We start from the raw sequence: 23,473 nt of genomic DNA, 5'->3' as shown, positions 1-23,473 counted from the left end.
TTTCAAAATCTCCTTTATACAAGGTATTTGTCAAAAATGTATTTTGGTAATGAAGTCTCTCAAAGCTGTAAAAAATCCAAAGCTCTGTCTATTGTAAGCTATTATGAATCTGTTTTTGCCGTCTTCCTTTTGTTTTCGTCTTTTTAATTTTTTTTATTTTAATTATCTTGGGAATTTTTGTTTGTTGTTGTTTTTTTTTTTTTGTTTTTTTGTTTTTTTGCTTTATTTGTAAATCACTAATGCATAAAAAAATCTAGTAATCTTTGTCCACAAACGTTTTCCTCTGTTGTTAAGATACTGATTGAGAAGCAGGCAGCCAATCAGCTTTCGCTAAGCGCTTACAGACAGTCAGTCAGCTTTCTCTGAACCACATGCAGGCAGCCAATCAGCTTTCGCTGATCAGCGTGCAGGCAAATATTCCGCCCATGAGGCAGAGTCTTTGCTGTTTAATTCCGCTTATGTTACGGTCGTTGTGCGTCTATTTAAAGTAAGTGTATTATATCTGACCTTTGTAGTGTTTGCAGATTTGCTCAATTATCTTGCAGGTTGAACTGCTTTATGTGCTCAATGCTAATATACTCTCTTGTTTTTAGCTCGATGCTACGCTGTAAACAGCTAATATGATTTCGCTATTATTATTTAGCAAATAATACTTTTATGAAATTATATTATTTAGGGGACAGTCCGAATGTGACAATATAAATCCAACTTTACCTCTATAATGTAATAGAGGTAAAGTTGGATTTATATTCGCACATTTGGACTTTCAAATATAACTTCATAAAAATATTATTTGCAAACTGTAAATAGCGAAATCACATTAGCCAATGACTATCAAAGTACATTGTTCATAGTCAAATAAACAGTGCTAATGTTGTTTTCAAGCCACATTAATGCTAATTCCGATCGAATATTCAAAGTAACATGGTAAACAATAGAGACTTCTAAATGAACAAATTTCCGAATATAAAACCAACTTTCTATAGAAATGTAAGCAATTGGAAACATGATCACGCTGCACACACAAGATGATAGAGGTAAAGTTGGTTTTATATTTGCACATTCAGAGATGTAGAATCAGCCACTCAAGACTTGCACACATCTATTGAACAGGGCAAAAACCTACAACTTGTGTGAGAATATTTTAATGGTAAAAAAATTTTAATAGAATGTATATTTTTAAATGATATTAGAGAATGTTTTTATTCAGGAAATATTTTAAGGCAAATGTTTAAAAGTGTGTTTTCTGGAGGATTTTTTTTTTATCATTGATCAGACTGAGAGAGCTTATAAGAACTTATCGTTGTTATTTTAATTTGTGTGTTTTAAAAGAAATATTTAGTGATGTTTCAGAAAGAGTTATGATTGTCAATTATATATTGAATATTTACAAGTGTTGCCATGAAAATAGCCAGTGCTGCTGATGTGGCATTAAAATATAAATATATGCAAACAGTATGTAATTACAATTATTGTCTTCTACTTCAGGGAAGCTCCTCCTCCTCCTCCGGTTCAGCTATAAACGCTGGAATATTCCCATCATGCTTCAGTGAAGAGTTTATTGCAGGACAGCGAGAACATGAGTGATCCAGAACCCTGCAAAATTAAAAATGAAGTCTCTGAACAACAAATAGGTTGGTGTTTATTCCTGATCAGGGGTGGCACGGGAGGTTGTTGGGCTTGATAGTCATGTTTTGCCATGAATCTTTTGGGTTTAAGTTTTGTCAAAATGTAGTTTTTCAACACATTATGCAGAAATATTAAAACCGATTCATTATTGCTTTCCCACAGGATCAATAAAGCAATATCAGCTGTGCTTTCTCTACCTCTTTTCTTATTTAACCGTTTTTTTTTTTTTTATTGTTATCAGAGGCAGCCCCACAGCAGTAAGCGCTTTCTGTCTCTCCTTTCTGAAAGCGAGTTTGCACACACACACACCGTGGTCCTACAAAGCCACGCCTCTAATTAGTCACTCAACGCATCTGCTTGTTAAGTGGTGATGTGTTTGTGACGTATGTATACTGTTTCCGGGTCCAAGCTGCCATTCATTTGAGTGGAGAAATCATTTGTTTATGATCACGTTTTATTCCTATCACACATTAAAGTTAATTTTATATAAAATCATAGTATACACAACAATCTCTGGACTTGCTGCATAACAAATACCTAAAATTTTGCAATTTATAAAAAATTTAGCACTTTCTGGGCATCAGATATTAGGCTGGACATATATACTGCGATCGTGATTTTCGAAAGCATTAAATCGCTTTGTAAACGTTTATTATTACCATTTCATGAGTCTCCCCATTCAGTTGAATAGAGCGCTTGGACCCGGAAGCCACGTCACGTCACTTAACAAGCGGATTCATCTCATCGCTGCACCACAATTGTACTTCATGTTTGTTACCGGCTTTAATTTCGTATTAAAGTTAGCTTGATGGAAATTCTGAGGAGAATGTTGGGTTGTTATTGTAACTACACATGCAAGAGAGTCAGGCACTCTTGTCTTGCTACATTTAAGAGATTTACCTCAGATTTTGACTGTCAGTTCTGTATGATCTGTCAAGATGCCACACACACAGGCTTTTCTGATTAGCTGTGAGTTTTGATTAATTCATTCAGGTGTATTTATGTGAAAGTAAAGTCTGACAACAATGAATATTCTCATCAGGAATAAAACTGAATCTGCCGGGCTGTAGCTATAAAGTTAGGTCTGCTACTGATGTTTTATATTGGGTAGGCTACTTCATTTATTTTATTATAACAATAATCTGCTGAAAATTATGCCTTAAATGAGCAGGATTTTAAAGGTTATTTATCCAATTGATTACAGCCACAACTATAAAAAACACAACTTGTAATAAAACTGGGTGGTGATTAGATAATAAGAATCCCATACTTGTTATATAATTTAAATTTTGATTCGTCTTGTCCAATTTCTGCATGCACATTTTTTTCCACCAGCTACTCTGCCAGGAACTGCCTCTGGAGAGCACCTTCAATAATAATCTAAAAATTTGTTTAGAGATGGACCGCAAGATGTGCTCAAAAAAGTGGCTACATGTGGTGAAGAACGATGACAAAGCTAAGTGTAATTATTGTAATAAACTAATAAGGTATAAAGCAGAGTGTCGCGACCAACATGACAAAGCATATGCGGTTGGTTCACATACTTCACGAATATCGAATTAAAAGAATGCCGTGTTAGGTTCATTGTGCTTCCCGCGGGTGCAACTAACAACAGTTGTACATTTTAGTTTGACTTTTTGAGTGTAATGAGCAGTTCAGTGTTAGTTTTTATTTCAATATCTTGAGGTGAAACTACACTGAGCATTCTTTCCACCTCCTTATTCATAAACAGCAGTACGCTGTGCTGAAACAAGCAGGTGAGACGGTTTTACAGTCAGTCATTCATAATCTTAGCTGTTGTTGCTAAGATTGCTGTTGTCGGAGTCGGAAGAATATATAAAGTGGAATTTTTTTTTAACAGTCCCGATATGTTTAATCTTTTCCTTTTGCATATTTTTTTTCTGTCGTTTCTCTTCTGCAAATAAGATTTTCTTTAAAATTTGCTTGATTCTTTTAAAACTGAAAGCAGCGCCCATCAGTTGGTGTTTTTCCATACGATACACCTTTGTGAATGTTTCATTTCATGTGTATAACCTTTAATGAGCTTCTTAATCATTTTAATCTTTTCAAAGCTGCAGTGACGCAAATATATCATTGAAAATTTGGTATGAGATTAATGCATGTGTTGAATGATTGCGTTTTGTGTGTGTGTGTGTGTGTGTGTGTGTGTGTGTGTGTGTGTGTGTGTGCAATCAATTCCTGAACTTTCCATAAATTTTTTTAATCAAAAGTTAAGTTAATTTAATTTCTTTCAATGTGCTAAAATACACTTTTTGTTAATAGAATGTTCTTTTTAAAAAGCATATATAAAACTGAATAAAGAGCATGGTCTAATCGGAAATAAAGGAAATTAGTTATCTATTTAATTATTTAATGCATAAAATAGGCTAGTCTTTTTGTAAATTAAGTTAATTGATCTGAAACTATTAATTGCATTTTCTTTTTTTGTTAATAATAAAAGTTGCATCATATAGATGAAAACCTAAATACCCGTGTGAACAGGGCCACAATGACTTTTTTTTTTATATACATTGAAACAATTGGATAGTGTCTTCTGTCTACATGACTGGCAAACACGTTAGAAAATAAAAACTGCTGAATCTCTGTGAACATTTGGTTAACTTCTAAAACAAATGTGGTCTGGTTGAGTAATGTTGGTAATGCATAGAAACATGCAAAGCAGAATTCTCCTGAGCTCATTAACCCACTGATGACAACCACTTTGTGATTGCTTTTAAGGTGGTTAATGAGGTTTGCTGTGTTATCTTGGGAAGTTTGGACTGAACAGGAGCAAAGGCTACCTGATCACCATTACATTCCTCGAAAAAAACACTTGCAATCTAGACGCAGTCAACTCATGCTTGAGTTGCTATACAATCCGTAAACTGCACTTATTGAAATAATGGCTTGGTGTTAATACTGTAAAATCTTGACTATATTTAATTATTGATTGTGGGGTACAAATATCATTATCATGATAATATCGATAAATCGTGCAGCCCTATACCCTTTTATTATGTTCTTGGCTGTTTTTGACCCATTGACTTCCATTATAACCACATTTTTTTAACCTTAAAGCCATGACACCAAATAATCATGCATTCTAGACTGTTGGGTGTTTTCCCTGTTGGGAAGAAGTAAAATGTGTCATTTTTACTGTTTACTGTTTACTCATCAGTTGGCAGCATTAACCCTTTTATAGGTGTTTAACCCCCAGAGGTCGAAGACCGCGTATACGCGTTTTGTGAAGTCTTTTTAAAGAAAAGAGAACTTTTCAAAGAACTTTTTCAAAAAGATCAGTTTTGATTGTGCAGATAAGATCAATACATCAATCGAACCAGTTAAGTGTCTAGTTTTTATTGTGTACACTCACAATAGCCCCTTTCACACAGTAATACCGGTAAATATCCGGAAAATTTCCGGAACTACTTTACCGGTATATTCAAAAAAGCGCTGTTCACACAGGCGAGGATGTTACGCAATTTTTCCGGAAAAGAGCATTCACACATCCATCGCAAAATGCCGGTAAATTCTGACATCATTAACCAGAAATGACCTCTAAACGGCTGCGCTTGTGTTTGTAAACATTTGACTACATTACAAACTCTTCGGATGGATCAGTATTGAGTACAACTCCAATGAAAACATAGAGAAACACTTTCGCATGTCGAGATGTTCATGATTTGTGTGTGTGCTGGCGCTATGGGCGCTCACGGGCACACGCAAAGCTTGAAGGTAAACAAACAACAGATTATCATAAACATTTTATCGATAATTGTTTACACAGTTAGCATTAAGAAGGAACATAGAAACGTTATCTGACTGACATCTAGCAGCTAAAGGTGCCTGGAAAAATATTCGAAGGCTTTAATTCTCATAAACCGCGCGCATGTGAATGCGTCTGACTGTTCTGATTGGCTAAAGTAGACGTCTCACGTCAGCACGTTCTAGACATGTACGCGCTCTTTCCGGCAATCTTCCTTTTGCATTCACACAGCGCAGCATTCCGGCAAATTACCGGTAATGTTACAACTACTCTTTCCGGAAAATAGCCAGAACGAATTTACTGGTATTTTCAAAAAGGGCCCGTTCACACATACAAAATTGCCGGTAATTTTCTGGAAAGGTCTGTATGTGTGAAAGGGGCTAATGACAACAAAAGTGTGTGTGCTTTTGCAAAATAAGGATAATAAAGTGTAGGCATTCTTTTTTTTTCCTCTCTCCATGAACTGTTTTGAGAAATGTGTGAGTAAAATGCACTGAAACTCCACGAAAACAAAACGCAGACATGAGACGCATATCTATAGTAAGCTTGAAGTGTGTACTTTTAAATGCAGTGAGTGCATGTTGAAAACAAACAATGTTTGATAAAGTATTTAGTATGAAACCAACGCTATGTTTAGTTTCTCAGTCTGAGCTCATTATAGTTAATGCTACCACGCCCACGAAGCTTTATTACAATCATCTGCAAGAGACTCGCACAACATGTAGACTGTGGTCAGAAAAAAGACGCCATTAAAATAAACTGAAACTCAGCAAATACTCAACAAAGAGGCATGAGAGATATATCTATAGAAAGCTTGATATGTCTAGTTTTGCATCAACCAACTCTGATGACGATGATGACGAACACATGACAACATCTAGACCCAGTGGAAGATAGAATTCCTGTCGGGTAAATCTATTCTTACCTTCATAATTCATATTAAATATGTTCTTACAGGCCACTTATAGTTTCATTGCTATGGAAAGTGTATCCTATAACGTATAGCATATAATGATAAACATAGGCCTATATAATAAAATGTAATGTTATATGAAATAAACAATTATAATAAACAATTATACATGTGTATATCATATTACCACAGGCTAGTGGTTATATTACCACAGCAACTATTGAATTAAAACAAACTACTTCAAGTACTTAAGTATAGTTCAAAACGACAGCATTATTCACAATAAATTACTAATAATTTTTTTCATGCGAGTATGGTTATCTTATTTGTGGTTGATAGTGTTAAAATATAGTTTCTTTGCTATTTGCATAATTGTTAATAATAAAGTTTATGTAAGTACACTAATACGTTTTAGTTTGAAAACGCTAAGTTTTGCTACGGTTGTGCCATCCGTCCATACTACAGAGTTTTCAAGTGCCTAAAACTGAGCGTTTTGGAAACGCTGAAGAGGCCGTTTTCATTCTAAAATGCTGCTGCTCCGTCTCATTACAGATAGGGGCGGGACGGAGACTTCTGAAAACAGAGGCGTGGCTGCAGACATTCGCCTCTCTGGGGCTTTTCCTCAATATTAAGTAGCCTACACACAGTTCAGTCCTGCATCCTCTCCTTATAAGTTCAGACTTCGCAAGTTTGATATGGAAAACAGACTCCTGAGGACAGTGTACTTTAAAATCCTTATTTACATCATCCAATACATTGTTTCACTATCTTAACAATAAAATGAAAACATGATAGAAGGAACTGCTATTTTCATTTTGATATTAACAAATTAAAAGACAGCAGAAATGTTTTGGCATCATGTAGATTCGTATAAGAGCGTCATCTTCACTGTATGCATATTCATAACAAAACAGAGCCTGTAACATTACTGCCTCCTTTAATTTTCATTGAAAATGCGAAACACACCCTCTCTTTTGATGAATATCAGTTTTATTAACCAATAATGGCTATTATGAAAGTATAATGTACAATAAGTTTATACATAATAGGAAATAAAGGCAAGCGATCAGTCAATATACAGAATGAGGTTACATTAATTGTTAATTTATCTTTGCGCTCAGCCAAAACACATAACCCGAGAACAAGTAATAGATTCAAAAGACCAAAGTCGGGGAATATGTTGTTAGATTAGGGCTGGACGATATGGCAAAAATTTATATCACAATATACTTCTTAATTTCAGTCGATACGATATGATTCTGATATCGATATGAACAATATTAAAAAGACAAGAAAAAACTGCCAAAAACGCACACAATAGATGTATGTACCTACAAATGTCTGCAAACTGAATTTGCAAACTCTATAATACCTCCAGGCTCTTATAACTTTTCTTTAAATAAAATTCTCTTTGTATTTTTCCTTTGCAAACAGACATATATATATATATATATATATATATATATATATATATATATATATATATATATAGACTTAGTTCATGGGGGTTAGCTTAACCAACGTGATGGACAGAAACTTTTATCAGAGTTTTTTTTGTATATACTGAATATTTAACAATCAAAATAATACCAAAATCCACATCGTAAAAAAAATTTAATAAAAAAAAATTGAAAAAGAATAAGAATTATAATTAAAAAACAAATCAAAAAGAGTATAGGATACATTAATATTTGCAAAAGAAAAGGAGTTGTTTGAGTATAATTATAGTTCTGGTTGCTTTTTATCCTAAATGTCCTTTAAGGGTTCTTTCTGACTATCTATTTTTGTGTATGTAATTACCTAATTAAGTTAAAGGATTTAACATAAAATAGTTCTTATATTTTGTATATAGTCTTATAAACTAATATTTTGTATAACACATTTTCATAATTTAACAGATTTAATACTTCTATTAATCAAATTCTTTCTATTTCATCAGCTTTGCAATAACCAGATTCCTGATACATATGTTTGTGAATTTTATTTTGTAAGTTTCCTTGAGTGCTATACCAGCATTCAGAGAGTGTGTGTGCGTGTGTGTGTGCGTGTGTGTGTGTGCGTGTGTGTGTGTGTTAATTTGGGTGTTTATTCGAGGATCAAGTTTATGTTCGGATCGAGTTTATATGTCTGTGCATGTGTATGTGGGTGTATGCATGCAGTAGGTTTATATATGTGCAAGTGTCATACTTGTTTTGAACATAGTATATGTTTATATGCGAGAAATTTATAGGTGTATATTCATGTGTAGATATGCGAAATCCTACACTGCGCCTCATAGCCATCTGTGTTTGGTGTCAGGAAGGTGGATGAACCTATTTGATGTGTTCCCGATGCTAGTCGGCATCGCTCTCCCGCACAGTTTGCAGAGCGCCGAAACAAAACGTTTATGGGAACTTAAAAAGCCGAACAACGTCCACATCAACTACTTTGTCTGCATTCTTATGTGTGGAAGCTTGTTCCTCTATATCTGTATTCAGGTCGCTTATTTTGTAGCTTTCTGTGACAGAGCAGCTTAACCAACTTCTGAGCGCTGTCATCATGCAAGTGACATCATGCTCATTCTGAGCACGGAAAGTCATTTAGTGACAAATAATACAAGGTAGAAAATCTTGCATGTAAATGCATGCAATGCCTGTTTCATTTACACTTGAGCAAAAATTCCATATATGCCTCACAAAAGTAGCAGAACATTCCAGGAAATCCCTAATATGGATGAAGGCATCCAGCTATTGCTGTTAAATGAAAATAAGATCTGAATAAATATTAAAAGGCTTCAACTGCGCCGATAAATGGTTGATATGTGTACTTCCAGCCATCTTAGGTATATTTAAAAGAAAGTCGATTTATAATTTAATGCTAACTGACGTAGCATGTTACAGTAGAATATAGCTATAAAATAATATGCTAGATGCATGAACTCACTGTAATTTAACTATTACAGAAACGGATGAGAGATTCATTTTTTATTTCAAAGCATTTTCCCAGATTATGTCAAAATATGATGTTCCCAAATATCAGTCCGTTTGCTAAAACACAGAAAGTTTGACCAAATTAATCCACAAAATCAACCCAGAATGGATGAAAATGACCCAACAGCACACAGGGGGAAAGGTGCACATTTCAGTCTTTATGCAGATGCTGAACAGGTATGTCTCATGTTTGCGAGACAAATATTCAGCTGTTTGTTCAACTGTTACCTCAGAACTTTTTTTTTCTGATGTGTTTACTGGTCAGGCACACAATGAACAAGTATTCCCGGTCTGCTTAACAAATTTTAGAAAAACATTTTGTTAAAATGCTGAGTATATACAAATTAAAATAGGCCACTTACAGCTTTCAAATCTGTGTCTTATCAATATGACCAAAATGACTTTTATGAGAAACTCTGAAAACTGGACTAACACAGTTTCAATTTACTAGAACTTCTAAGTTAAGTGGCTTCAGCACAATTTACATTGTAAAAGCACTAGATAAAGATGAATTGAATTGAATCTGCTTAAATGTGCACACGTTAATGGACTGAACAAAATATGATCTGATTTATTTTACATTTAATGTGCATCAAAATTACAGTGTGTAGCCAATATTTCCAGTGTCTTTTCACCTTTACGCTTTTGATGAGATTTTTAAGGTTAAATGAAAAGTGATGTTTTTTTTTTCAGATCTAATTGAAGAGAATGAGGAGAGTAAAGAGGAGGAACATCATGTCAAAATTGAGGAAAAAACTCATTTACAGACTGAGGGTATTTTGAAAAGTAGAGGCGAAAATCGTTTCACCTGCACTCAATGTGGAAAAAGTTTTGGAAGAAAAGGCTATCTTAAGATTCACATGAGGATCCACACTGGAGAGAAACCATTCACATGCATTCAGTGTGGGAAAAGTTTCATCCGCTTATCATCCCTTAATATACACATGAGAATCCACACTGGAGAGAAACCATTCACATGCACTCGGTGTGGAAAGAGTTTCAGCCACTCATCATCCCTTAATCACCACATGATAATCCACGCTGGAGAGAAACCTTCCACATGCTCCCAGTGTGGGAAGAGTTTCAGTTGCTCATCTCACCTTAATCACCACATGAGGATTCACACTGGAGAGAAACCATTCACATGCACTTAGTGTGGGAAAGGTTTTAGCCAATCATCACCCCTTAATAAACACATGAGGATCCACACTGGAGAGAAACCATTCTCATGCACTCAGTGTGGGAACAGTTTCAGACATTCATTATCTCTTAAACAACACATGAGGATCCACACTGGAGAGAAACCATTCACATGCACTCAGTGTGGGAAGAGTTTCGGCCAATCATCATCCCTTAATCACCACATGAGGATCCACACTGGAGAGAAACCATTCACATGCACTCAGTGTGAGAAGAGTTTCAGCCAATCATCACACTTTAACCGACACATGAGGATCCACACTGGAGAGAAACCATTCACATGTACTCGGTGTGGAAAGAGTTTCAGCCAGTCATCAAACATGAATTTACACATGAGGATCCACACTGGAGAGAAACCGTTCACCTGCACTCAGTGTGGGAAGAGTTTCAGTCAATCATCAAACTGCAATCTACACATGAGGATCCACACTGGAGAGAAACCATTCACTTGCACCTAAGCCACGGTTACATTGGACCTTTCTCCCCATAGACTCCCATTCATATGCACGCAAATGCGTCAGACTGTAAACGCAAGTTTGTGCATCAAGTTTTGCAGTTCACTGCATTGCAGAGTTCAAGCTTGGTGAACTCTGACCTGCGAAAACCAAACGAAGATCAAAACATGATCTATCTGGACAAATAAAAAATATATTCCAATCGCTCACTTTTTTAATGTCTAATCATCTTGTTTATTCCCGCCCCTTTTCGCAGCGCCATACAACAAAATATCGCATGCTCAAACTCTTGTGCAGGGGTCCCCAAACTTTTTTATTAGATGGCCACATAATTTTTCCTTTTTTAATGGGGGCCCGGGTCACCTTACAGTATAATGGAGAATTACATGGTTCGGATTGACTATTATGATTTTAACTGTATGTATACCTTCTAATGCTAGAATAGTTGATTATCATTATAATGACTTTTTTATATTCAGTGCTTATCAAATTCAAACATTTAATTGCATATTAGTGTGAACTGTGGGCTTGCTTCTGACTGGTGAGAAGTCCAATGTCAGGTTCCCTTCCTGTCACAGCCTGTCTCAAAGACTGATGCAAATGTTCATCAGTGAGTCTTGATCTCGTCTGTGTTTTCATCAGTTTCATGCATGAAAAGGTTTGCTCACAAATATACGTGTTGCCAAAAAGTGTGGTCATCTTTATTGCATGCCTTTTGATGTTTGGGTATGTCTCGTTGGGGAGGGCAGCATAGAATTCAGTGAGAGTGTTGGGCTTAAATGGGTCTTTCAGAACATCACAGTTCTGTAACTCAGGTTTGTTTGAAAACGCATAAGTTTTGCTACGGTTACGCCATCCGTCCACACTACGCCGGAGTTCTCGAGCGCCGAAAACGGAGCTTTTTGAAAATGCTGGAGAGGCCGTTTTCATTCTGAAACGCTGCTGCTCCGTCTCAGTGTGGATGGGGAAAGACGGAGACATCTGAAAACGGAGGCGGGGCTGCAAACATTCGCCTATCTGATTGGGGCTTTTCCTCAATTTTAAGTAGCCCACACACAGTTCAGTCTCGCATCCTCTTCTTGTAAGTTCAGACTTCGCAAGTTTGATCAAGGCTGCAGTCTCCCCCTTCTCAGTTTGATATGGAAAACATACCGAGGACATGGGTAAATCTTCAAAGGGAACAGTGTACTTTATAACTTCATTCACATCACCTTGGCTACGTTGTTTCACTTTCTCAACAATAAAATGTAAACATGATTTAAGGAACTGCCTATTTTCTTTTTAATATTAGCAACTTAACAGACAGCAGAAATGTTGAGGCGCCGTGCTGCATATATGAGCGTCATCTTCACTGTGTGGATATTTATAACAAAACGGAGCCTATAACAACTGCCTCCTTTCAATTTCAGTAAAAATACGAAACGCACCCTCTCTTTTGCTGAATATCAGTTTTAATAATCGATAATTATAAAAGTATAACATATAATAAGTTTATACATTGTAGGAAATAAAGGCAAGCGATCAGTACCTGGATTAATCATTAACTTATCTTTGCTCTTAACCAAAACATGTTACCCGTGAACAAGTAACTTAATAGATTCCAATGACCAAAGTCAGGGAATTGGCCTATGTCGTTAGATAAAGACAACAAGATGAATGAAATATCACGTTTAGCAAATATAGTGAGATTAGATCCAGCGGGATATGCTTGATGAGCAGTCCGACAAGCATAGCTCTCATCTGGGTAGAAATGCCCGAGAGTGTGTGTGTGGTCACGTGATGTGCGTTTTCAGCGTTTAGGTGTGGACGGAGAGCAGTTCAGAAACGCTGGGTAAAACGCGAGTGTGGAGACAGATCGTTTTCATTCTACAACGCCGTTTTAAAACTAAAACACACTAGTGTAAACGGGGCCTCAGCCAACTCAAACTGATACGTAGGCAGGGCTTTGTTAATGTCAGCAGCGAATGGGTTCTGAAATAGGCGGATTTCTTTAGCGTAGACGTGTAGCTCACGGAATCGCGCGTCAAACTCCGCCATCAGCATTTCCAGCGCTTCCACGCACTTTTCAACTGGGAATGGAGCCACTGGTTTCTCCGCTGAAAAACTTTGGGTTACTGGGAGATGAGTGAAGTCTTGTTTTTGCACTTGTCCCACAAGCAGTGCTAGTTTCACCTCAAATACTTTTATGTGGGAATACGTACCACATATTAGTTTCCCTTTGCCTTGGAGCTGCAAGTTGAGGCTGTTCAACATTTCTGTCACATCTGTTAAAAAGGCGAGGTCCCATTTCCATTCTGCGTCAATCAGTTCTGGGACAGTTTTACCCTTTGTCAGAAAGAAGGCGTTAATTTTGGGTAGCAGCTCGTAAAAACGCCTCAAAACTCTGCCACGGCTTAACCATCGGACTTCAGTATGGTAAAGCACATCTCCGTGAGCAGATTCTAGCTCCGCAAGAAAGGTTTGGAACTGCCGGTGTTTAAGTCCGTTTGCTCTGATAAAGTTTATACATGACACCACCACCTTCATGACCGATCATTCCCACTTTAAAACTTTGCAGCAGAGTGCTTGCTGGTGAATCAGGCAGTGCACTTGTAATGGGTGGGTGAGACCTCTTTCTTCCTTTTCTCTGTTCATGCGTCCTATAAGTCCCCTTGACGTGCCAACCATACTAGGTGCCCCATCAGTAGTGATGCTGACCAGCTTAGACCAGTCTAGCCCCAGCTCTTCCATCGTTTGGCACACTTTACCAAAAATATCCTCCCCTGTCGTTGTGCCTTTTAGACTTTGTAGGGCTGCCAGCTCCTCGGACAGTTCAAAGTTTGAGTTAACTCCGCGAAGAAAAATTAGCAGCTGTGCCGTGTCCTACATGTCATTGCTCTCATCAAGAGCTAAAGCAAAATAAATAAATTTTTTCACCTTCTCCTGAAGCTGGACATATACATTATTCCCCATTTCTTTAATTCGTCTGGTGATTGTTTGCTGACAGACTCACCGCATTTAAGACCCGTTGCCAAAGTAGAGGCTTAGGCCCTGGCAAAAGAACTGGCTTCATTCAGGTTTTTGATATGCACAATTGTATGGTTTGATATCCTAACACATATTAACCAGGAGAACAAGATGCTGCAGTCTAAATTAATGCAAATGGATGTTGCAAAGTTGCAAAGGAACTCTGTGAGACCCTAAACACAGAGCCTGAGCTTAAAGAGAAGCGGCTGAGAAGCACAAAAAGACATTTTGCCTACGAAACTGCAGATGAGCCCATCAGTGATGCCCTCAAAAAGCTTGAGGTAATGTTTTTTTATAGCATTGTTGACTCTGCTTTGGCATCACTCCAAGAGAGATTTGTCAAAGCAAGATTTGGAGTGCTCCTTGATTTCAGCCAAGTTCAAGGAATGTCAATAGAAACATTACAGAAACACTGCACTGACTTAGAAAAAACTCTGACACTGGGGGAAGCAGGTTCTGATATTGATGGTCAAGAGCTGGCTCAAGAAATCATAAGCATCCCAAAGTTGCCACCACTACAACAGCTCTGGAGATGCTATCATTTCTTCATGAAAGCCACTTGCAAGAGTTGTACCCAAACCTTTGGATTGCTCTGCGCATCGCTGTAACACTTCCCGTGACCGTTGCCTCTGCTGAGCGAAGTTTTTCTAAGATGAAGCTCATCAAAACATACGTGCGCTCCTCAATGGTGGCATAAGAGCACTTCAGTGGACTGGCAAAAATAAGCATCAACTCTGAATTAGCAAAGACATTATCATATGATGAGCTAATTGATGACTTTGCTGCCAGAAATAACAAGGCTGTCCTTTTGTAAATGGTTGAAAATAAGGTAAACTCCTGCTGAAGAAATGTCTGTTTATTTCTTGTGTCAAGCATTATCCTTTAATGTAAAGATTTTATTTAGTTTTTAAGAATATATATTTTTTTGTTTTATTAATGAGACTTTGTAAATAGTTGAAAATAAGGAAGACTCTTGAAGAAGACATGTCTGTTTATGTAAAGCATTATCTTATAATGTAAAGATTTTATTCAATGTTTAAGTATATTTTTTGTTTTATTGATGACCTTTTGTAAATGGTTGAAAATAGGAAAAACTCCACTCCTGCAGAAGACATGTCTGTTTATTTTTCATGTAAAGCATTATACATTTAACTATCGTAAATTTGATTTATGAAACCAAATCCGCCATTAATAAACCTGACTTACCAAAATAAGCCTGGCTTTTTCTGTAAGCTAGTTTTATGGAAAAGCCCCCTGTTCTCTCTTCCCTCTGGTAATCTCATCCCCTCCAGTATTTTTTTTTTCATGCCTTTTCTACATTATGCGCTTCACACTTCTATCCAGTAGATGGCGGGAATGCACCATGTAAGTTGGTCTGCCAACCGCCATTAACCCCAGAAGAAGAAGAAGAAGACTTTTATTTTGGCGTGTCGTTTGACGACATAATAAGGCTGCGGCTCTACTGCACTGTGATTCAACTGGATAAAGGTTTGTTTTAAAGCTTTTACACACATATAAACGGATTGATTAAAGTTTCAGAGTTTCACCAGATGCTACATTATATACCTGCTGTTGAGATAGAGGTAAAGTTGGTTTTATATTTGCGCATTCGTTCATTTAGAAGTCTCTATTAGCATGCAAGTATGACTTGAAAACAACATTAACACTGTTTATTTGACTGTGAATAATGTTGTACTTTGATAGTCATTGACTGCTATATGATTTTGTTATTTAGAGTTTGCAATAATACTTTCATGAAGTTATATTTTTAAAGGGAAAGTCCAAATGTGTGAATATAAAACAAACTTTAACTTACCTATGTTGTTGACTATTATTTTACCCCTTTATATAACGTAGTACTATTTCACTAACATTAATTGAAGACTATTGTTTGACTGAAGCAACAGAAACGTTTGTAATTAGTGTTTTAAAGAAGGTTTAATTTATTAAATAGCATAATGTCATTCAATTCTAAGTAGGCTTTACATCATATAAGAAATTCAACAACGTAGTTTTATTCAGCTAATTTGTGGCTATTGTTTCTTGCTCTGACTTACTCTTTTACCTAATTTCTGTTGAAGCAAGTGTTGAAGAGAAGTTATTTTGTTTCTGTTTATTGTTTTATTTATTTAAAACAGGACATTTTTATTGTTTTGTTCATTTTAAACAGGATAAAGTGTCCAAACACAGAGGAAAACTCCTGCTGAAGCAACTGACCTTAACACTTATAAAGATGGCGTTTATTAAAGAGGAGAGTGAAGATGTGAAGATTGAAGAAGCATTCAGAGTCAAACAGGAAGATCCACAGGAACAAACAGGTTGGTTTTCATACTTACATCTTTTTTATAACAAGAATACTAAATTAAGCCCTGAGTGTGCTACCTAGTTCTCCTAAATGCACATAAGTACTCGCTGAAAAATAGGAATGAGTTTCTTTCAATACTTGTTCTTGGTCTTTTGTCATTAATTTTATGTATTATTACTAGGGGTGTAAAGATATTAAAACCGAACCGAAATATCGCGATACACCAGCCACGATACGTATCGCGAAACTCTCGTGGCGTATCGCGGTACTCTCACTCCCCCTGCTGCCCATTCTTGAGGTTGACGTCACTTGTCTCTAACTAATTGAACCAATTTAAACACATCTTTATCACATTTAATTAAATTGTTTTAGTAATGATGAGGTTTTGTTCTAAATATTATATTCTAAAGTTAGTATTTTAGTGCATGTCATGTCATGTGACTTGAGTGAGCATCACACTCGTTACTACTGGACGCAGGATGGCTGCTTCACATAGTACTGAGATTGCAGATCCCCCAGACACATTTAAGTCATCTGTGTGAAAACATTTTGGTTTTCCAGTTGAGTACAGGAATAGAATTCGTGTCATAGACAAAGCGCCTGCCTGTCTGTCTTAACTGTTTCACGAAACTTACTTGTAAGGAAAAACATTTAAAAAGTGTGGTAATTTCACAATGTGAGGGTGTAAGCAACAGAACTGCCAACAAAAGTGATTTAATGTACAAAAGTAAAACCAGAATAATGCCCAAATATACAAAAAAAGAGAAATACTTACACTAATAAAAATAATATAATAAAGTAGCAAATTCAAACAAAAGTATCAAACAAAAATTTGTTAAACTCGAGCAAGGGGATGATAGTGAGAACAAACAAAATAAATAAATATAATAAAACAATTCTAACTCATGAATAACCCCTCTTACCTCGCTAAAACTGATGAAAAGAAAAAAAAGGTCTTCAGCGCCGTGCGCCGCATTCTTCCCTATACTGAATAAAATAAACAAAGATGACCTTCACCTCTTACCTGATGTCTTTAACAATACATTTTCTACGTGTTTGCAAAATGGAAATCGTATGACATTTTCCCTATTCACCTTACACTAAGAGTGAACTTGAGGATTGTCGGGAAGGAGCGGAGCCAAAAAATAATATACAAATCAATTGAAATAAAAATGTACAAACCTCACAAAATTACTTAAAGTGGGCAAAAGTAATGCAAAATAATTTTACCCAAACGAAAGTTAAGCAAAAACAACGAAAATCATAATCATGTCAGAAAAATACACGAAAAACGAGATCAAAGGAAAAAGCGCTCTCTCTCCCGCTCTTCCTGACATGCTTTTCACATTCCCGCGCTGCGTCGCCAAATGATGATAGATCGGTCTCCTGACCAATCAGCTGTCATGAAGGCGGACCTACATAAATGACCGGCATAGAGGGAGCGGGAGAGAGAGAGAGAGAGAGAGAGATCGGGAGGCAAACATACAGCCGGCTACAACCCTAACATTAGTTTCAGACACAACCGCAATGTATTTTACTGGTGAATATGTCATGTAAAAACACTTTACAAACACATTATATGTATATTTTTTCATTAATTTAAACGGAAACCTATCTATCTAACTGAAACCATAGATAATCAAAAATGAGCGTCTGTGTCTGCACAGCGATCAAGTCTCTCATTGGAGAATGTGGATATTATGGTGTTTTTGAAGAAGATCTTTCACTAGTCTACACTGCAGTTATTTATTTAATTTTAGTTTACTTAGTTAAGGTGGCTGCACTAAAGAAAATAGTTTTTTTTCTGACTAGTCTATATTGGAGGTATTTATTTAATTTTAGTTGTTTACTCGGGTATCCTGACTGTACTAAAAATTTACACACACACAAAGTTGATAAAGAAAAAGTTAAGATGTTCTTTTTATTAAGTGAATTGTCTCTTAGCATTGCTGTTAACATGACATCAACCCTAACCCCACAGCAAACAGAAACCGAACCGTACCGAACCGAACCGTGGCTCCAAAACCGTGAACCGAACCGTGCCTTTGGTGTATCGTTACACCCCTATTATTACACAGTAAAATCTTCAGAGTAAAATTTACTCAGTTCAGAGAACATTTGGTCCCTCTCTAAGTTGAGCAAAATTTACTCAGCAGCAGTTAAAGTTAATGAGACAATGATGGGGTTAATTAAGTCAGTGGTTCCCAACCTGGGGGGGCGCCAGAGTTCACAGGGGGGGCGCGGGAGAGGATAAGTATTGAGGTAGAAAAAGGCATAAAAATGCTCCACTATTATAAAGGGCTTTGCAATTAATCGAAAATCCGATTTAGATTTCGGTTTCAAACGATTATAAAAAAGCATTAATCGAGATAAATGATTATTGCATCATATTTTGCCACGTTCCAGTTGTACACGTGTTGCTCTTAAAAGCGCGAAAGAGCTTATGTGTGTGTGCAGCACGATCACGCAGTCAGAAGCATGCGGCCGGTCAGCATTCACTCTCATTCACACACTGAGACGAGCAGAGGAGCGCAGACATCTAAAGTCATCTTAACGTGAGCGCTTTAATGGTCAAATAGGTGTCAAAACGCGGCGTTTAGTGATTATTTACATTAACCCTCATTTGTGTAATAAACAAACGAGTTGAGGATCAAAAGACGTGAAAGAGAAACCATTAAAGAGACAGCGCGCTATAATCCTTCTGCCGGCTGTTTTTATCATTATTAAACAAACATAGCGAGAAAACCCTCGCTGCTCTTGACTGAAGGACTGCTGTAACTGTTAGCTAAAGTGTTTTTCTTACAGTGAAGATGCTTAAAGCACAGTTTGTTTCATATTTTTATTCTATTGTATTTATTTCTCTTTCCTTTGCAGGGTGGAAAATAACTGTATGTATACAGTTGAAGTCAGAATTATTAACCCTCTTGAATATTAACAAACCTTTTCCTGCCCAATTTCTGTTTCATGGAAAGAATATTTTATTAACTTATTTCTGAACATAATAGTTTTGATATCTCATTTCTAATTACTGATTTCTTTGCTATAATGACAGCACATAACAATTTACTAGATATTTTACAAAATACAAGCATTCAGATTAAAGTGCAGTTCAAAGGCTTAATTAGAGTAATAAGGCAAGTCATTATAACGGTAGTTTATTCTGCAGACAATCAAAAATATATATTGCTTAAGGGGGCTAATAATATTGACCTTAAATTGGTTTCAAAATATTTAAACCTTTCTTTATTCTAGCTAAAATAAAACAAATAGAATAAAAAATATTATAGGAAATACTGTTAAATTTCCTTGCTCTGTTAAACATAATTTGGGAAATATATATATATATATATATATATATATATATATATATATATATATATATATATATATAAAAAATCTCAGGAGCGCTAATAATTTTGACTAACTGGCAATGGTTATGAATAATCGTGATTACAATTATGACCAAAATAATCGTGATTATGATTTTTCCCAAAATCGAGCAGCCCTACTATTATATATGTATTTTTAAGTACCAAAAAAAAAAAAAATCTAAACACATGCTTAAAATTTCAACATAATAGTGAAAATAATTAAAATAAATAACTTTAAATAATTATTTAAATTTTGCTCACTCGCGCAATGTGCTTGTCAACGTGTCGTAAAGGCAAAATCAAAACAAAAATGGCAGACAAACGTAAATGCAGTGATTCTTCAGAGGCGAAGAAAAAGATTAGACAGTATGACAAAGCCTACCTAGATTTTGGTTTTATTGAAGGCCAAGACAAGTTAAAACTGATTAATTAATATTTTCTATACATATTACTATATATATTAATATTACACAAACACACACACACACACATATATATATATATATATATATATATATATATATATATATATATATATATATATACATACAGTACATATGTGTGTGTGTTTATATGGTGGGGGGGCTCCAATGTTTGTATATGTTCATGGGGGGGGCCCCAAAGAAAAAGGTTGGGAACCACTGTCCCTGATGTACACCTGCTGTTAATGAGCAAAAACAGAGAAGAGAAACTACAAACAACAAAACTACATCTACCTTCAGTCACAGCCGTAGATTAAATAAACTGAAATAAAACACACCAAATCTCTCAAAATCTCAGCAAAAGATTATTAAGTAACTCCACAAACAGCAGCTTTACTTATTAACAACCTGTTTGGCCTTATTTCTGCCACACTCTATAAAATTCCATATATTGATATTATTAAGAATTTTTTTACAACATTAAAAAAAAAAACACTTTTTGTGTTTAAGCTGTCACCATTGAGGAGAACAGTAAGTGCTTTACTTGGACTCTGACTCGATTTCTAATGTTAGTTTCTCTTTGTTTGCCAAATAGTGTATTGTGGCAAATATTGTATAAAGAGAGCACTTGTGCTCTGGATAATTGAATCTGTGGTGGTTTAGTAAAATTGGTTTTAACCTATTAAGTTTAAATAATGTTGTATCATAAAACAAGCACTGTATTAAGAAAATTGAGCTCACCAATACTTTTTTTCAGATCATAAAACACATTGAACATCTGAAACACTTAAAACACACAGACATAAAGAATCAGCGTATGCTTCTCAACTATGGTGAGGTTTTTTTTTATTTTTCCTACAGTGCATGCTGGGAACTATGGATGAATGTCATATGATTGTCTTACCATGCACTGCAGCCAAAAATAAATAAAACTCTAACCACTGTTGAGATAGATACGCTGATTATTGATGTCTGTGTCTCTAAAGTGAAACAGATGCTCAGTGTATTTAAATTTAACACCACAGCTGAGATCCATTCTCTTAAAAAACACTAAATTTTGTTTCTTATGATTAACCATCATTTAAAGATAATTTCTTGTACAGTTACTCTTATCAAGAGTAAGAATCCTCACAGGATTAATCAACTTGATCACATGTGCTTTCTTTATACTTGTCATTGCAAGTAAAGAAAAATTAGCATTAGAAATCGAGTCCAAGTAAATCAACCACTTTTCTCCATGATGGTGACATCAGGCGAAAAAAAAAAAAAAAAAAAAACATATTTTTTTTTTGTAAAATGTGAAGAACTAAAACGGTTAAGCAATGCTGCTGAGTAAATTTTGCTGAATTTAAAGAGGGACCAAATGTTCTCTGAACTGAGTAAATTTTACTCTGAAGATTTTAGTCTCCCATTTTCTCTACCCTCTTAAGGTTATTGCTTTTCTTGTTCTTTTACTGTTTGTTAAGCGTCCTTGAGCACTGGCATTATATAAAATAAATAAAAGCAATAAATTAAAAAAGTTTAACTGAGCTGACGATATTTGACCTACAGTATTCTCATAGAAAATGAACTACCCTGATCCAGTTACTATGACCATTTATGTGAAGCTGCTTTGAGACAATCTACATTGTAAAAGCGCTATACAAATAAAGCTTAATTGAATTGAATAGAAGATATCTGCTATTACAGTGATAGTGTTGGCTTGGTACTTTCCATTTGCATATGTCACGTTGATCACAATTCCCTTTTTTTCCATCAACTTCTTTATGGGATTAAACTTGTTTCTAGTAGTTGTTACTAGTTCTTACAGATAGTATGAGTTAGAATTACATCATTATTATAATAACTTATTTCTAGGGATATTGTGTTTAAACAGGGTTTCTGTGAATCATACAATGTTGTAAATTCCAAAATCTAAAATTTAGGCCTGAAGAAGTCTTAAATTTACTGAAATATTGTGTTGTAGGTCTTAAATCTTTTTAGACAAGTCTTCATTTTCCTTTATTCATGTTTTGCTGTCAAATCTGGCCAAAACCCATACAATCACCAACAATCCATCACAATAAAACCTTAAACTTTTTATTCAAAAAGGTCATTTTAACTCTATTTATCATAATGGTTTAATTATTTTACTTACGATAACATTTGTTTAAATTTGCTTTATGTATTAATTGCTGAGGACATTGACCTGGACAGATTGTTGTACAAAGATTTAGTTTATTATAGTTTTTAAACATTTAAAACATTTGTTTTTTATTTTAAAAAAGTTTATTTTGGAAAAGAGTGCGTGGATCCAAGTAGAGCTCTTGTTTTTACACAATATTTAGGATCTTTTGCTAAGAAATATCTAAGATATTTTAATATTAATATTATTATTGATTTATTATTGTATTATTAAATATTTTATATTAAAATATTTTTTGATAGGACAAAATAAAAATCTTTTTCATCTGGGCCATTTGAAAAATTCTTTGGTTTAAAATTTCATTCATAATGGTCTTAAAAATGTCTTAAAGTCTTAAATTTAACTTGGTGACACCTCTAGAAACTTTGGTTAAATTATGTCAGAAAACGTGGATGCCCCTAATTTGAAATATGCTGAATGAAATGGACACTAAAGTAATTAATTATTATAAAACATTGTACAGTATTCTAAACTATGATGTTGTTGTGGGACGATGTGAGACAAAACAAACAAATTATAGTGGAACAATAACGTTTAGCATTGCACTGACTACAACTGGCTAACAAACTAGTCTAAATGACTTTTGCTGCTTAAGAAATAGATCACAGCATACTGATGATGTGCAAACAAATGAGAATGAAGTTTGTCAGAATATTGACCATATTCTTTATGTACCAGCAGGCGTCGCTATTGGAATCTTTTTGCTTGAGACTTTTTTTAAAGAATTAATTTTAGATCCTAAAAACAATGTTCTGCCTCTAGGCATGGGACGACAACCGTTTTCAAGGTATAGAGCTGTTTGAAAAAAGTGAAGGTTTTAAGACCGCCAATATTTTCTGCTGTACCTTTCCTATGGTATATGTAAGTTTTTTTTTTTTTTTTTTTTTTTTTTTAAGATTTTCAGGCCAACACTATCTCCAGCAGAAAAGATATCCAAAAAAGCAGTTTTAAATCGTAAAGAATTCAGTGTTCATGAAACAAATGAAGACAGTAGAAGTCAAAGAGAGGTAACTTTAACTCAGTTACTGTGGTAACTTACTCTGTGAACCTAACCTGATCAGTAGCAGGTTTTGTTTTCTGAACTCTTAAGTTTCTATCAGTGTCCTTTTTTAAAGATGAAGCTGTATTTCTCTTTTGTGCGTTTTAGGCTATGAGCAAAAAAAAATAAATTGGTTGATGGAAACATCATGATGCACAAAACTTTTGAAATAGGTTTAAAAAACATGCGCATAACTGAGAAGGATAAACTTTT

The 23,473-nt window shown here is 35.2% G+C and overlaps 1 protein-coding gene and 1 long non-coding RNA gene across 5 annotated transcripts in view; one reads left to right on the top strand and one right to left on the bottom strand.

Moving 5' to 3' along the window:
• The first annotated feature begins 424 nt into the window (after positions 1 to 424).
• The window catches only part of LOC103910472 (uncharacterized), a 29,370-nt gene continuing 6,321 nt past the window's right edge, over positions 425 to 23,473 (top strand). The window contains exons 1-3 of one of the 4 annotated variants that reach the window (XM_087249002.2): positions 425 to 487; positions 1,489 to 1,634; positions 9,971 to 11,621. In XM_087249002.2, coding sequence (XP_087105128.2) covers positions 10,474 to 10,935 — 462 coding nt within the window. In that variant the 5' untranslated portion in view covers positions 425 to 487; positions 1,489 to 1,634; positions 9,971 to 10,473 and the 3' untranslated portion in view covers positions 10,936 to 11,621. Of the gene's footprint in view, positions 488 to 1,488; positions 1,635 to 9,970; positions 11,622 to 15,334; positions 15,522 to 16,108; positions 16,257 to 23,473 lie in introns of those variants that run through there. The other 3 variants (XM_087249001.2, XM_087249000.2, XM_087248999.2) reach the window with 3 other exon arrangements.
• On the bottom strand, positions 17,439 to 21,526 carry LOC148680257 (uncharacterized). The gene is made up of 2 exons (XR_015942510.1): positions 20,257 to 21,526; positions 17,439 to 18,452 (listed from the first exon to the last, which is right to left on the bottom strand). It is a non-coding gene; the product is annotated as an uncharacterized LOC148680257 (long non-coding RNA).

This window comes from Danio rerio, chromosome 4 (genome assembly GCF_052040795.2).
Source record: "Danio rerio strain M-AB ecotype USA chromosome 4, GRCz13ab, whole genome shotgun sequence".
Classification (NCBI taxonomy): domain Eukaryota; kingdom Metazoa; phylum Chordata; class Actinopteri; order Cypriniformes; family Danionidae; genus Danio; species Danio rerio.
This window is presented reverse-complemented; position numbering and strand designations above follow the sequence as displayed.